Source organism: Acanthisitta chloris, unplaced genomic scaffold (assembly GCF_000695815.1).
Source record: "Acanthisitta chloris isolate BGI_N310 unplaced genomic scaffold, ASM69581v1 scaffold17924, whole genome shotgun sequence".
NCBI classification, from domain to species: Eukaryota; Metazoa; Chordata; class Aves; order Passeriformes; family Acanthisittidae; genus Acanthisitta; species Acanthisitta chloris.
Window position 1 is genome coordinate 1 of NW_008671166.1, and position 14,322 is coordinate 14,322.

Genomic DNA, 14,322 nt, shown 5'->3' on the forward strand with positions numbered 1-14,322 from the left:
GGCTGGGTTCCCTCTGGAAACAGCTCCCATGCGATGTGCTGGGCTGCATTGCAGTCCTGGGTCCAGGCTGGGTGAGACCATCAGCACCACCCAGCACCCTGCCCTAAGCGACAGCCAGGGCATGTGTAAGCCAGCGGTGGCACGGGAAGAAGGGAAGCTGGGCTGTGTTTGGTGGGTTTGCTTTTGCTTTTCTCTCTTGGATCCGCTGAACCCTCATTTCCTCCAAACGCTGTCCCACCCACAGCTTCCCTGGCCCACTGGAGAGTGGGTGGATGGAAATACCTTTCTTGGGCTAAGGAATAACTGGTGCGATGGGGGACGTGGTGCTCGGCAGTCTGCTGCCTTTCTTGGCTCTCGCTGAGCAGGGTGGGTGAGGGCAAGAGCTCCTCTGGCAGTGTGGTGGTACTGCTGACTTGCAGCTCAGCTGGTCCTCTCTTCAGGAGCTCACCTCATGAACTTACTGGATATGAGCCAGGCTGAGCATCCCCACTTCCATCTGTGCTGTTTGTGTTGGACCTGTAGCCAGACCTGTAGCACAAAGCTCAAATGGCTGGAAATGCCACAGATCCTTCTTCCCCAGCCAGGTTTGCTGTTGCCTGTCTCCCAGAACCAGGAGAGGCTGGAGCTTTCTGTAACCAGTGCAGAGGGATGTGGCTTCAACCATGCTCTGAAAACACTCTCCAAGGGGTTTGGATGGATGGAGGGCAACGTTTTTCTCTTTTTCTGCAATATCCTATTCACAAAACAGAGGGAGCTGCGGTGCTGCTCTGATCACCTGGTTGGAGCAGGCTGGTGAGGGGACAGGAGATCCAGCAGTCCAAGTGCAGGGTGGGCTGTGGGGGTCCCAGCACACTTTCCTCCTCCACCTGCTTGTGGAAGGAGGGGAGGGAAAATTGTGTCCCTGTAGAGAAGAGGCCAGGTGTAATGGCAGGTTAGGAAGGAGCTGAGGTGTGTCTGCAGCCTGCAGAAGAGAGAAGCAAGGCCTAGGGATGTGGCTGAGCACAAGGAGCTCAATGCAAGCTGCTGGGCATTGAGGCTGAGGAGCCTTTTCAGTGCTCGCTGTGCACCAGAACATGATGTCTTCAGCCTGGGCCTGCCAGAATGAAGGTCCTGCCTTGGGTGGCAGCTGGTGGAGGGATGGGTCTGAGCAGGGTTTCCCAGCCCTGAAGAAGGAGGTGAGCATTGGCACAGACCTTGGAGGATGTGCTGAGATGGCTTCGGCAGGGAAGCAGCGCACTGTGCTGAGGGTGTCCACAGTACCTCTGCCTTCTGTTCCCCCACCCTGTTAGTCAGGCCCTGCTCCATAAGGAAGCAATTATTTTGTGCCCCTTCGAGCCCCTCCCTGAGCCTGCGCAGGACACTCGCGCTTGGTATGGAAACACGACAGATTTTCCATATTCCGCTTTGCCCCGTGATGTTTAAAAACGTACGTGACAGCTTCTTCCAAATGCTGCAGGCTTGGCTGGCACTCAAGCAATAACAGGCTGTGGGACACCAGGGGCATGAAATATTGTACCAATAGCCAGAGAGGGGGTAAAAAAAAATGAGATGTCAAAGTGCAGCGTGTTTCCGGCCCGTTGTCGTGAGCCATCCTCTGCCCGATGTGAGAGATCTTTCAAAGCTGGCCAAATGTTGTCATCTCTGAATACCATTTTAAATATTCATCCAGACTATTTTCAACATCTGTGCCCGGCATGTTGTGAAAAGGCAGTGAGGGACGTTATGGAAACCAGATCACTTTATTCCCATATGGAGTGGAAAGGGGTTGAAGAAATGAGCACTTCTGGCCTGGGACCGCGTGAGTCCCGTGCGTCCGCTGGGAGCAATGGGAGGAAAATCTTCTCTACCTTGGGGGATGCTGCTGGGAGCATGCAACAGAGCTGAATGCCATGGCAGAAGTGTGTGAAGGGGTTCAGGGAGCTGGGCTGGGGTTAGAGTTGGGTAAAACAACTGGTCAAGCTGCAGTAGAGGTTAATAAATAGGGTAGAAATTGAATTATAGAATGCCCTGGGTTGGAAGGGACCTATCAAAGGATCATCAACTCCAAATGCATCCAGGCAGCTGTGCTTACTGCTCCTGCAAGGTCAGGGGCTCCAGATGCCTCTTTGAGCTGCTGTTGCGTTGGGAGCATGAGGAAGAGATCTCCAGCTTGCACTGGCTGGAGGAGGCAAGAGTGTTGCAGCCAAATGGATTCAGCTCTGCATCATATGGCTGAAGTCTCCCCTCCAGAGAGTGGGACCACCTCTACCCAGGGCCAGTGGTGAGTAGAGCAGGGCACCCGTGCTGGGTGTTGGTCCCTCCTTCCTGTGGTCAGCGTGGCTTATGAGTTACCAAAATATGTGAGCAGGGATGTGTCCGAGCATCGTGCCTTTGACAGCTCCATGCACGTGGCTGAGTAGCCTGGGGACTCTGTGTTTCGTGGTAGATTTCTTTTTTGCTTTGATTTCTTGGTTGTTTTCGATAACCTTGGAAATCTGGGCTCTATTTCTGCCTTTTGTAACATCAGGCTGCAACTAATTCAAGCCAGGCCAGATCCTGACCACAGGTATGCCAGTGTAAATTTGAATGGAGTTGCTTACGTCTTGGTTTGGCCCGATGTGAATGGAGTAAGTTCGGGCTGATGCCAGAGGGCTGAGGTCAGAATCTGGCCCATCCTTTCCTGCATGCAGTGTAATTTGTACGTGTCTCCTGGCACCACTGGGGTATCGTATGGCTTGTGTAATTCTGGTTCCAACCTGCCAGAGTGCCTTGCAATATCTCTCACCCCAAGTGGCTGCTGCAGGAACAAGCTGCTGCGTAATTGCCCCCGTGAGCTGTGCATACTTCAGGGGGCTGAAAGCCCGAGGAGGCCGCGCAGAGTGATCGGCTCCACGGATGTGGGTCCGTACGTGCTCAGAAGCTTCTGATGCTTAAATATCAGAAGCGAGGAGGGAGTGTGTAAAGGAAAGCAAGGTATCTCCTCAGTGCCATTAGCTGTGTCCCAAGTGGGCACCGGTTGTTCCATTAGCGGCTGGGAAGGCGATTAGCGCTGCTGGCTGCGCCGCATCCCTTCCGCCTCTCCCAGTGCACGCTCCCTCCTGCCGGAAAGCTGAGCCCAGACCAGTGCCTTGGCTGCGTGGGGTTTTTCCTTTCATTTTAAATACTTCTCGGTTGTGTTTTTATGTCCCAGAGACACATGGAATGATTTATCCACAGCTGGAGCACAGTTCGGTCCTGGTGCATTCTGCCTGTTGGGTGGGGGGATGAAGCTTCCCCCAGCTGGCATTGGCACAGTGGGTGAGGTACCTGGGTACCCAGGAACCCTGGCAGCCCCCCAGGATGGGTCCTGTTCAGGGACTGAGGCAGATCTGCAGCGGGGTCACTTCCACAGTATATGTGGCAAGGGAGCAAGGTTGCCTCCATTAGAAAGGGCCTGTAATGAGATGGGAATATGCAAGGTCTGGGAGCAGATACCTCCTGGTTAAGGGACATGCTCTGGTCACTTGTGACCTGTTACATCTTCTCTGAGCACATTGTTCCTCTTTTGATTTGGGTCTCATCCTGCTCGGAGGGCACCTGAGCTGCTGGTGGTCTTTATTTGGGTAAGCACAGCTCAGGGAGGAACAGTCCTCACAGATTTGCCCTACATAGGCACTTTGGATCTAGGAGAAATCCAGATGACTGCACCATGTCAGCAGCATCCAAGAGAACCTGGGGGAGTAGCACAGGTCCCTGGCAGGAGGGAAACCCCATTCCCCTGTCATCCCTTGGGGCTTTCCCCTTCCCCTCCTGGGTGGTGCTGACTGCTCAGCTTTAGCCATTGCCTGCCCTCTAAGCCCCCATTTTTCCAACAGGAGAGCACCAGTCACGCCTTCCCCCTCCACTTTAATTAGAGAAGGCTGCTCCTGTGCTGTAAAGGTCCTGGGATCAAATCTGGCTAATAACTCCCTTCCCTCCCGGTCCCGTGTTGTTCCACTTAATCCTGTAATTACTTCAGCAAAGCTGCAGTGGCCCCTGGTCTGCTGGGTGGTGACCCTGGGCCTGCCGTAGGCACCAGCATCCGTGTCGAGGGAAGTTTGCTCTCCTTGCCCTGCCTCACCTGCTGCACTTGCCTGGTGCATTCTATTTTGGGGACCAAGCACCCACCTAATGGCTCAGCATCGGGAGACCTGGAGCTCTGGGTGCGCATCTGTGCCCTCGGTAGCACTGCTTCCTGGAAAGGTGATGGGAAAGGAACCCATGGTGTGCTGGAGCACTGCCCTGACAAGTCTCCCACAAGGCAGGGAAATGCTGCCGGTTGCTCTGGGAAGCGTGTGGCTGTAGGGAGAAGGGGTGTGGAGGCGTTGGATGTGGTAGCTAATTTTTTTTTTTTAAAGCACTTCTGAAGCACTCCGGCGGTGTGACTTCCTTCCAAACCGCACTGGCTGTTAGCATTCCCCGAGTGGAGGAGTGAGGAAATCGCCCACCTCAAAAATGCAGCCGCTTCTGGGGAGGAGCTGGGAGGGTGGCCGCTTCCTTGGGCAGGGTGAGCCCCACCACCGTGTGCCCCCAGCCCACGGGTACTGCTGGTGGCCACCTGAGAGTCTCGCAGGGGTCACCGTCGGAGTGCTGTCCCCGAGAGAGGCACAGCATCGCTTACATCCCTCCTCGTGCCAGATCCAGGCGCATGCTGGGCTGGATTTTGCGCCGAGGGGCTCATCCCATTTCTCCCTGCTTAGTCAGCAGCGTCTCCATTTGATCTGAACTGGGGGCAGCAAAGATGGGAAGTGGGAAGGGGGAAGCAGATGGGGGCTGGGGAGAGAACTACCCACTCCCAGGCCTCTCTGGCAGCTTGCCGTCAGTCCCAGGGTCATGCTGAATATGCATAAAAGGGAGCAGATTGCAGCTTGCCCTCCTCTCCGATACGGAGGTGAGGCCCACGGAGACCACCGGCCCCGGCTCTCTTTCAGCGGGATAATGGGGTGAGCCGAGCGCGGAGCGTGCGTGCCTGTGTGTGGTCTCGCGGATGATAATGATTTCCATTCATGCCCTGCCTCCGCAGAGCTGATGTGCCGCCGGGCGAGCGTTGGCTCCCCTGTGGCTGCTCCCCAGCAGGAGTAGAGCCCCCAAAAGTTTGGCACTGAATCTCAATGGCTTGTGCCTTAGTAAGGCTGGTGGACAGGACAGAGCTTCCCATCAGGGCAGGGAGGACAGGCAGGAGATGCTTGTGCCATCTGTGCACTCCTAAAACAGTGACAACCCTGGCCTGGTCCTAGACCTGCTCATAGACCCAGTGCTCATAATGACTTCATCTCTGGGCTCTCCCCTTGCTGTCCCCTGGGCAGGTGTTACCCCACACCTTTGTGTCTTACCAGATGTGGAATTACAAGGCCTTTGCAGGTGGCATGCTTGAGCCAACCCTGCTCCTGTCATAGAATCATAGAATCAACCAGGTTGGAAGAGACCTCAAAGATCATTGAGTCCAACCCAGCAAGTCACCTTGCTGCCACATAGCACAGAGGGGTCAGAGTGTGGAAGAGACTCCTCTTTGGCAGAGTTTAATAGGTGCCTTGCTCTATACATCCTGAGTCCTCCTGGAGTGGATAGATGCAGCTGCTGAGGTACCCCTGGGGGTTTCTCCTCTCTTTTCCTGGTGCAGAGGTTTTCCCATGGGGTTGTCCCCATGCTGCTCTGCAGGTGGTGGGATGGGAGGTGATAGTGGTGGCAGCACTTCTTTCTGGGGTGTGTGGTGGGGTGGGGATAATGGGGCTGGCAGCATCACAGGGCTCAAGGTGCTGTGGTATGTGCATGGCCAGGTTTTGCCAGGCATTGAGGGGAGTCTGTCACCACTTTGCAGCCCTCTTTTCTGGGTGTGAGTACAGGAGCAGGGCTCTGCTGGTGGGCTGGCAAGGGCCTTGGCTTGCTGCCCACAGCTCGGCACCAGGCAGGGGCTGGTCCCATCAGGATTGTGTCAGGGGATTAACCAGCCACTGCCGTTGCTCAACAGTTCCTGGACAGGCAGATGCTGGGGAGCAGCCACAGCTTCATCTCCTGCCCAGGAGGCAGCTGCCTGCAGTGAGGCTGGGGGTCCTAGTGGAGCCCTGTGGGCTGCCTGCAGCAGAGGACTCTTTGCTGCCTGGTGCTTGTGGCACGGCACAATCTCTGCTATGGTGACTGCTACATCCCTGCAGTCTAATCCTGCAGTGAAACTCCTCAAGTAGGGGGTTCTCAGTGCTCTGGACACTCCAGGGACAGCATCCCTTGTCTTGCTGGCCACCAAGCCATCGAGTCATGGGCTGATATGTCCCCAGAAGGCTCCACAGCACTGACAGAAAGTGGGGGCTGTGCTGCTGGGGCGATGCAGGGACCACCAAGAAAGCTGCCAATTTTTTTCATCAGCGAGCATCTCCTTTTCCATCAGCAAAGGATTAATCAGTGAGGAAATGTCACAGAAATGACAGAGGCAGGGTTTATCCTCGGGGAGATGTCTTGGGATGGGCTGAGTCCCCTGTTGCCCCCTCAGCAGGCACAAGCTCTGGCTGCTGGGCTGAGCACGGCTGGGCAGGGAGGAGCTTCCCTCTATTAGTGGTTTGGCAGCCTAGAGAGGCAGATTTCTTCCACAGTCGCAGCTCTTTTTTATTTGCAAAATGGAATAACAAACCAAAAAGAAGTCCTGGATCGTTTGAAATGGGCTGTCCCGTGCAGCCTCCTTCAGCCAGAGTGGGCAGCCGGACAGGCAGGAGTGGTGCTGGGGCTGTAGATGGGGAGTGGAGCTGGGGATGCTGGGCTGGGTTGTGCTGGTGGCACAGGTCTTCATTCCTCAGAATGAAGCACAGAACCCAAGTTATCCTTTAAGGATTTACTACTAGGAGAGGGGATGATCAGGGAATCTCCTCCTCCATCCTGGCCATGGCATGGGCTAGTAGAGGCTGGAGAACTTGGCTTTGGTTCAGCACAACCCCTTGGGTTGGCAAGGTTGATGCCACTCACCAAGCCAGGCAGCTCAGGGGTCTGCTACCAGCTGCAGTGCTCAGGGCCATTCTCTGGTGACTTGCATGAGCCACGGTTGCTCACATAAAGCTGAGGATGGGACATGGCTGATCTGCATGATCACTCCTGCTGATGAGCAGTGAGGGATTGGTGTGGATAAGGCAGCAGAAAGTAATTGTCTCCCTTCCCTGCTCCCAGGATGCTGTGTCAGTGGAGTAGGAAGGCAGGCACAGGTGAAGGACCAGACATGGAATTGTTCCCCATCCCTAACCATTCCCCTTCCAGCATGAATAGTGCTGTGGCTGTGCCACTGTCAGTACTGTTCACTCTTTTTTTCCTCTCACCCCAGGGAGGAGCCGCTTCCCTCACCCCAGGAGGATGGAGGTCCTGCAGCTCCTGCGCCTGCTCCTCACCACTGCCATGCTGGGCCTCTCCCAGACAGTGAACCCCTTTGTGGCCCAGCAGACTCCCCCAGACCCTTGCTACGACGAGAGCGGTACTCCTCGCCGCTGCATCCCTGAATTTGTCAATGCTGCCTTCGGGAAGGAAGTCCATGCCTCCAGCACATGTGGGAAGCCCCCAACACGGCACTGCAATGCCTCAGACCCCCGCCGAGCCCACCCACCTGCCTACCTGACCGACCTGAACACTGCCTCCAACATGACGTGTTGGCGTTCAGAGACCTTCCACCACTCACCCCAGAATGTCACCCTCACCCTCTCCCTTGGCAAGAAGTTTGAGGTGGTCTATGTCAGCCTCCAGTTCTGCTCACCCCGTCCTGAGTCCACTGCCATCCTCAAGTCAATGGACTACGGCAAGACGTGGGTGCCGTACCAGTACTACTCCTCTCAATGCCGTAAGATCTACGGCAAACCCAGCAAAGCCACTGTCACCAAGCAGAACGAGCAGGAGGCCCTGTGCACTGATGGCCTCACTGACCTCTACCCACTCACTGGAGGGCTCATCGCATTCAGCACCCTCGACGGACGACCCTCCGCCCAGGACTTTGACAGCAGCCCCGTGCTCCAGGACTGGGTGACAGCCACAGACATCCGTGTGGTCTTCAGCCGCCCGCATCTCTTCCGTGACCTTGGCAGTCGGGATGCTGGTGAGGAAGAGGGGGGCACTGGCTCGACCCCCTATTACTATGCAGTGGGGGAGCTGCAGGTCGGTGGGCGCTGCAAGTGCAACGGGCACGCGGCGCGCTGCGTCAAGGACAAGGAGCAGAAGTTGGTGTGTGACTGCAAGCACAACACGGAGGGTCCCGAGTGTGACCGCTGCAAGCCCTTCCACTACGACCGACCCTGGCAGCGAGCCAGTGCCCGCGAGGCCAACGAGTGTCTGGGTAAGGGAGTTTTAAACCTTCTTGTTTTCTGGGGCTGCACTGCTAAAACAGCCGATTGGGGAAGGAAGTGGTGGGTGCTGAGCTGAAGTGAATGGAGTGTGCTTGTCTGGAGATGCTGGGGAGCATCCCTCTTGCTGGTGGGCTGTAAAAGGCTCTAGCATCCACCCTGTCTTTGCTGCAGGTGTCCCCTCAGAGGTGCAGTGGTTGAGCCATGAACCAAAGCACCAAAACCCTTCCCAAAATCCTTCCCAAAATAACCAGTCTCTTCCAGCTGGTCGGCAAACCTCAGTGTGGGATGCCCAGCTGAGAGTGTTTCGTGTTTCCCTCAGGCAGCAAACCAGCTGTCCCTGTGCTGGAGCAAGAATTGCAGTGATCCCCTGTGAGATGTGCTTGGGGACAGGGAGTGGGTAGAAAAACCTGGCAGAGACTGGGGAAATACTGGAAATATCCTGAATCAACATTTCATCCTCTGCATTCAGTCTGGTGTGGTTTTAGCTTGTCTGTCCTTACAAAAATTTCCACGAGTTAAAAATATTGTCATCAAATTGAAACATTTCCAGAACATCGAACTGGTGTTCCTTGGCTGTCCTGCTCACGAATCTTTGTGGGAGTTTGGTGGGGATTTTTGCCTTTTGTCCTCATATGGGATGGGGCTGGGGGATGCCAGAACCCTGTGAAGGTCTGGGAGAAGGAGGAACAGCCTCTCACTCCTCCTGGACCAGAGCCCGGGTCCCAGGAGGTGGCGGGAGGATGGAGACAAGGGAAAGCCGTACCATTAATCAGCCTTTGAAAGGCTCAGTGGATGTGCCAGAGGTCAGAAGGACTTGTTAGTATTTGTGATCGATGTCTTGTTGAGATTCCAGCTGTCTGCTTCAATATACACGTTACAGCAGATTTCTTCTAAGAATGGCTAAAAAGGCAGCAGATTCAAAGCAAGTGCTGGAGCTGATGCTTCAAACCACCTCACGCCTTGTGGGAATGTGTCAGCCCTTGTGTTTTCCCACTTGTCTCAGAAAGATGAGTTTTGGAGCTCAGAAGAAAACCTCCACTCTGCTCCCTGCCCGGAGCTGCTGTAGGTCAGACAGGGAAGGACTCCAGCAGGTGGGTGAGCCCATGGAAACTCCCTGGACAGAAGGAGGAGCTCAGTCCGCTCGCTGCCTCCCTTGTGCCACCCCACACTGCGTCTGCCTCGCTGCCACATCCTCCAGTAAAGCAGCGTGATGACAGCAAGAGGTGGCTCTGCCGGCACAAAAGGGGTTAAACCAGAGGAGGCGTTTTTTGGGGAAGCATCTGCAGGTTTTCTGTCCATCTTGTCCGTGGCGGGGTGAGAGTCCCGCGCCGCAGTCTTGCTCTGAGCATCCTGCCCCCAGCTGCGTCACCCTTTCGGCAGATGGGGCTGAAAAGATAAACGAGGGAGGGAAGAGGAGGCGGAGGCACAGCGCGGTCCCTTCAAGCCCCCCCGCAACAGCCCCGCGCACAAAGACCCTTCCCCGAGCTGCGTGTGAAAGTAGTTTTTTCCTGTTGATTCGCTCCCCTTCTTTCTCCCTTTCCCCTCTCGGGCTTTGTGCCCTCTCTGAAGGGACCTGAAAGAGCTTCTCCATCACCCGCCTCCGAAGGGCTTAGCGGCTGAAAGCTGGATTAGCTCCCCGAGCCTTCCCCTCTGTGCTTTTCAACAATGACATCTCCCCAGCCAGCACGAACAGACGCAGCAATTAGCACCAATTAAAAGGAGAGGCTGCCCGGGAAGTTCCCTTTGCTCAGCCTGGGGGCTGTGGTGTTTCGGACTCTGTCCTGCGCTCGGGCATCAGTGATGCTGGCTCGTGGTTGGGGATGTCACACGTGCCTTGGGAGGGGTGAGGAGGAGGAAGGTGGATGGATGCAGGAGCTTGGCAGCTCAGTGACAGCTGAGGGGAAGCAGAGGGGAGGTTGCAGCACCCTGAAAGTGGGTTCAGATGGAGCCATGGGGCTGGTACAGCTTCAGGTCATGTTGGGTTATGTCACCTCTTGGCTCTGTGCTCCCCAACACGGGTTTGTTCCCCCCCAGTGCATGGGAGTCTCTGCCTGTTCCAGCATGGGGGTCAAACTGACGTCCTGCAGCATGGCATGGTGCTGGAACATCCGTCCATGCAGCTGGAAGTGAGGACAAGCTTTTGTTCCACCAGAATTTCTGCCTCTGAGAAATGCCCAGTGCTGGTGAGGTCTGAGCATCATCACTGGGCACAACCCCACTACAGCTGCCATAGGGTGGCTGTGATGTTCATGGGTTCATTGCTGTGCTGTGGTGTTAAGGGGGTCAGTGTGAGTTTGGCAAGCAGACAGGTTTGGGGATATTGCAGCCAGGACAGTAGATTTGCCATGCTGTCGGCTTGGCAAGAGGGCACAGTGCCAGCTCCATGGTGCAGGATGCATGGCCCTGTGCCTGGTGGTTAGAGTGAGGCCACTGGTCCATAGGCACATGGAGCTCTCCTGATACCCCAAAGGGGCTGCATGTCCCACAGGGAGTGTGTCCTGCCAATATTGGGATGTTCTGTATGCTCTCTATGTTCTCTGGTGTGCCTGGGGCAGGGAAGAGAGACGTGTGTCCCTATCCGTGTGTCCTCCCAAGATGTTTAGCTTGGGACAGGCTCAGTGAAGGATAATCCCAGCAGGGTGGCTGGCAGGAGTAGATTTGCCAAAATCCTGGGGAACCCTGTGTGATGCAGCAACTTTATCCTTGCAGACTCACACCTCCTCCTCCTCACCACTGCTGCCAGTCCCAGCCTGCACCCACAAACTGCTGGGGGCAGCCTGGTCACCCAGTCGGCAGCCTGTCCCGCAAACACTCGGCCTGGGGCAGGGGGGGAAGCGGATTAGCACGAGGCAGCCACTGGAAGTAATTGATGCACTCGCTGGTGATGCGGGAGCTCTTGTTCCCTTTGTGGCTGCCACGGTGGGAGCACTCCCCAGAGCACCGGGATAATGCACAGGGCTTGCTTTGATCCGGGGCCTCGGCGGGGAAGAGGCTGTGCTCTGCTGGGAAGACATCGCTGGCTGCTGCTCTCTCCACTTTGGGCTGGGGGGCTGTGATGATCCAACTGGGATGCCAGTGCATGAAAACACTGATCCCAGGAGCAGGGGTGGGATTTGGAGGCTTCCCGTGTGTTCTCTGCCCCTTCTGGTACATGTTTGCTTTCTTTTTCTCAGTGCTTCCCATGCAGAAATAATCTCAGAAATCACCCAGTCATTTTACCCTGGGCTGGTTTAGCCTTGGAGCAGGACCCATGCTGCTGGTGACCTGTTGACTGTCATATCTGCAGCCCTCTCCTGTGCAAGTTTCCCTGACAGGGTTCTCACCTGTTCCCCAGTAGATGTGCTGGAAACCAATGAGTTCCCAGCAGCATCAATCACGGTCCTTCCCTGGAGCGAAGGTGATGTCTTTGGGACGTGGGCAAGTGTGCAGCATCCCCATGTGTGGGCACCAGTGCCCCATGGGATGCAGTATCTCAGTGGATCTGAGGTGCAGGGCAAGGAAGCCAGCAGAGGAGATGAACACTTCTCTCACCATCCTGAGTCCTGCCTCTCCTGGGATGAGGCTGGAGTGGCTTGGCCTTGCCCCTTGCAGCCCCTCAGGGAGGGCTCTCCCCTTCTGCTTTTCCCCTTTCTTCTTAGCAGCAGCAGAGCAAGCCCCAGCCCCTCTCACTTCCGCTGGGCTGAAGGGGCAGTGTGGGTGGGAGGGAAGGAGCTGTTCTGGTCTCAGCTCCCATCCCTGGGGCGGAGGTGCAGTCCCATCCTGCCTGGCCATCCCAGCTGGGCTCTACTCCAGCCAAAGCAGGGGCGTAGCTCGAATCCACTGCGGGTTGGCAGCGACGACGGGTCTAGGGTTTCGCTGAGCCGACTGCCTTCCCTAATTATTCCCAAGGAACTTGTAGGGGCAGCAAGCCCTGCTCCTGCCCTGCAGGCTCCATCGCCTGCCACACGTGTGCCTTGGTGCATGGCACTGCCTGTCTCGTGCTGGGCTCCCTGTCCCAAACCCCCTCGTGTTGTCATTCAAGGTTCTTCCATCCACAGTGACTCAGAGGAGAGATTGTGAGGGCTTGGGCAGGGGTTCAAACACCAACAAAAGGGGGACAGAAGTTTGTTCCATTGCAAGGTGTCAACGTTTAATTAGTCTATTATTGCAAATTATTAGATCTTGTGATTGTTTAATTGATCATATGATTGTTTAATTGGGCATACTGTACAGGGGCGGAAGCGAGCTACCACGTAATTAGCCCCAAACTGTGCAATTAAATTCTTATTAATACCCCAAACAGCAGGGAACATTCAAGCCTTTAATTAGTGATTAACGGGAGACAGACAGAGCTTGCAACCGCCTCAGTGCTGAGGAACAGTGAGAGTATTTAGCTGTATAAGAGGGAGACCCGTCTGCCCTGATTAGCGCCGGGTGGCTGCGCCGGGGGGTGAGGGGACGGTCACGCGTGCTGCTGTGACCCTGGCCCTGAGTGGGGACAGCCATCCATCCCAGCCTAGCCAGGTTGCCCATGTTGACTCTCCAGATTTGCTCCAAAATCCCAGCCTGGCTCTGCTGAGCTGGCGGCAGTTTGCCGACAGCCAACTCAGAGCAGGCAGCACCACTGCCTGCAGGAGAAGGGATGATGCTGGGCAGTAAGGGGAGGTTTCTCCCCAGAATCCAGCTCCTGGGAGGATCTGCAGCATGTTCCCAGGGAAAGGCAGCCGTAAAGCTGTGCTGGGGTCGGTGATGCTAGGAAAAGGCTCCAGCCTGTTACTCTCTCACCAATTAAACAGGAGGCAGAGAGGGACCCGTGTCGAGAGCGGCGAATCATTTACCCAGCTGTTCTCCTCTGCTGCCCATCACCTCTGCTCTGGGTTGCCAGTCCAGAGGACACTGGGAACATTCCCAAAGGGACACAAAACTGCCTTTTGGGGTGACCCAACTGGCCTTTCGGTGCTGCAGAGGGATAACAAGGCCCCTTTACTCCCAAAAGTTGCTCATTTGCCACAGTTCTGTGCAGCTGACTCAATTCAGTGGGAAAAACTGCCCTGGCTTGTCCCTGTCCCATTATCTGAAGAGTTCAAGAGCATCCTGGATGTTGGGATACTTCATCATGTCTCTGCTGGCCCAGAAAAGCCTGGCTGAGCATCAGCATCCCCAGCACAGCAGATTCTGGGCTGCCTGGGGCCTTGGGCAGTATTTGTTGCTGTCCTTCCAGTCACCACAACCCAGAATTTGTCTCAAAAATCGCTATTTTCCACCAGCACAAGTGAAAAAAAATTAGCTCAAAAGGCACAAACCTCCAAAGGCACCTACAGCCTCACTGGGTGTTATTTTGATGCCTGACATGTGATTTTTCGCTAATCTCATAGCGCGGGGGAGCTCCGGGGGCAGCTGAGGTTTGAGCATGTGGTGCTGGCACCAACCTTTCACTCAACTCAAGCCTCCAAAAAAAAGCTCCTTTTTTACGGTTGGGGTTTGTCCTGAGTTTCTTCCCTCAGCATCTCCGTGGCCTGAGCACCGAGTCAGGCAAGGGAGTGTTTGATCTGCACAGGGTGAAGCTCCCACCGGCGCTGCTGGCTGCAGGGAGGCAACTTCACACGCTGCCGAGCCAGGCCCGGGCAGTTAAATCCAGGCTGACACGTTAATGAATTTCACAGTACGCCTGGAAAAACTCTCACCCAACCTCAATTTACCAGCACAGGGAGGGGGCCGGGGTTGGGGGAGCAGGGCGACGTGTTTTGCCGAAGGAAATCTTGTTCCCATTATCTTTTTGCGAGAGTGTTAAGCAGGAACGGGCAGTGCTTTGCCTTTTTATCTCGCACACGTGGAATCGGCCTAGGGGGACCGTGTGGTTCCTGGGGCTAATTTGTGTGTGTGCATGTAACAGTATGCAGATGTTTCTCTGCACATCTGTATGTATGCACATGTAACACTGCCTGGATATTTAGGTGCACATCTGTGTGCATATATGTTCCTGTGTACGTTTGCATGTGAGCTTGTGCGTGTGTTCTTGTGTACTTTTGTGTGTGCACAC

General features: G+C 55.5%; 1 protein-coding gene across 1 annotated transcript in view; it reads left to right on the forward strand.

The window, feature by feature from the left end:
* Positions 1–7,326: 7,326 nt before the first annotated feature.
* LOC103801582 (netrin-3) overlaps positions 7,327–14,322 on the forward strand; it is a 17,620-nt gene continuing 10,624 nt past the window's right edge. The window contains exon 1 of the mRNA XM_009074001.1: positions 7,327–8,293. Within this exon, the coding sequence (XP_009072249.1) occupies positions 7,327–8,293 (967 nt within the window). The remainder of the gene's footprint in view (positions 8,294–14,322) is intronic.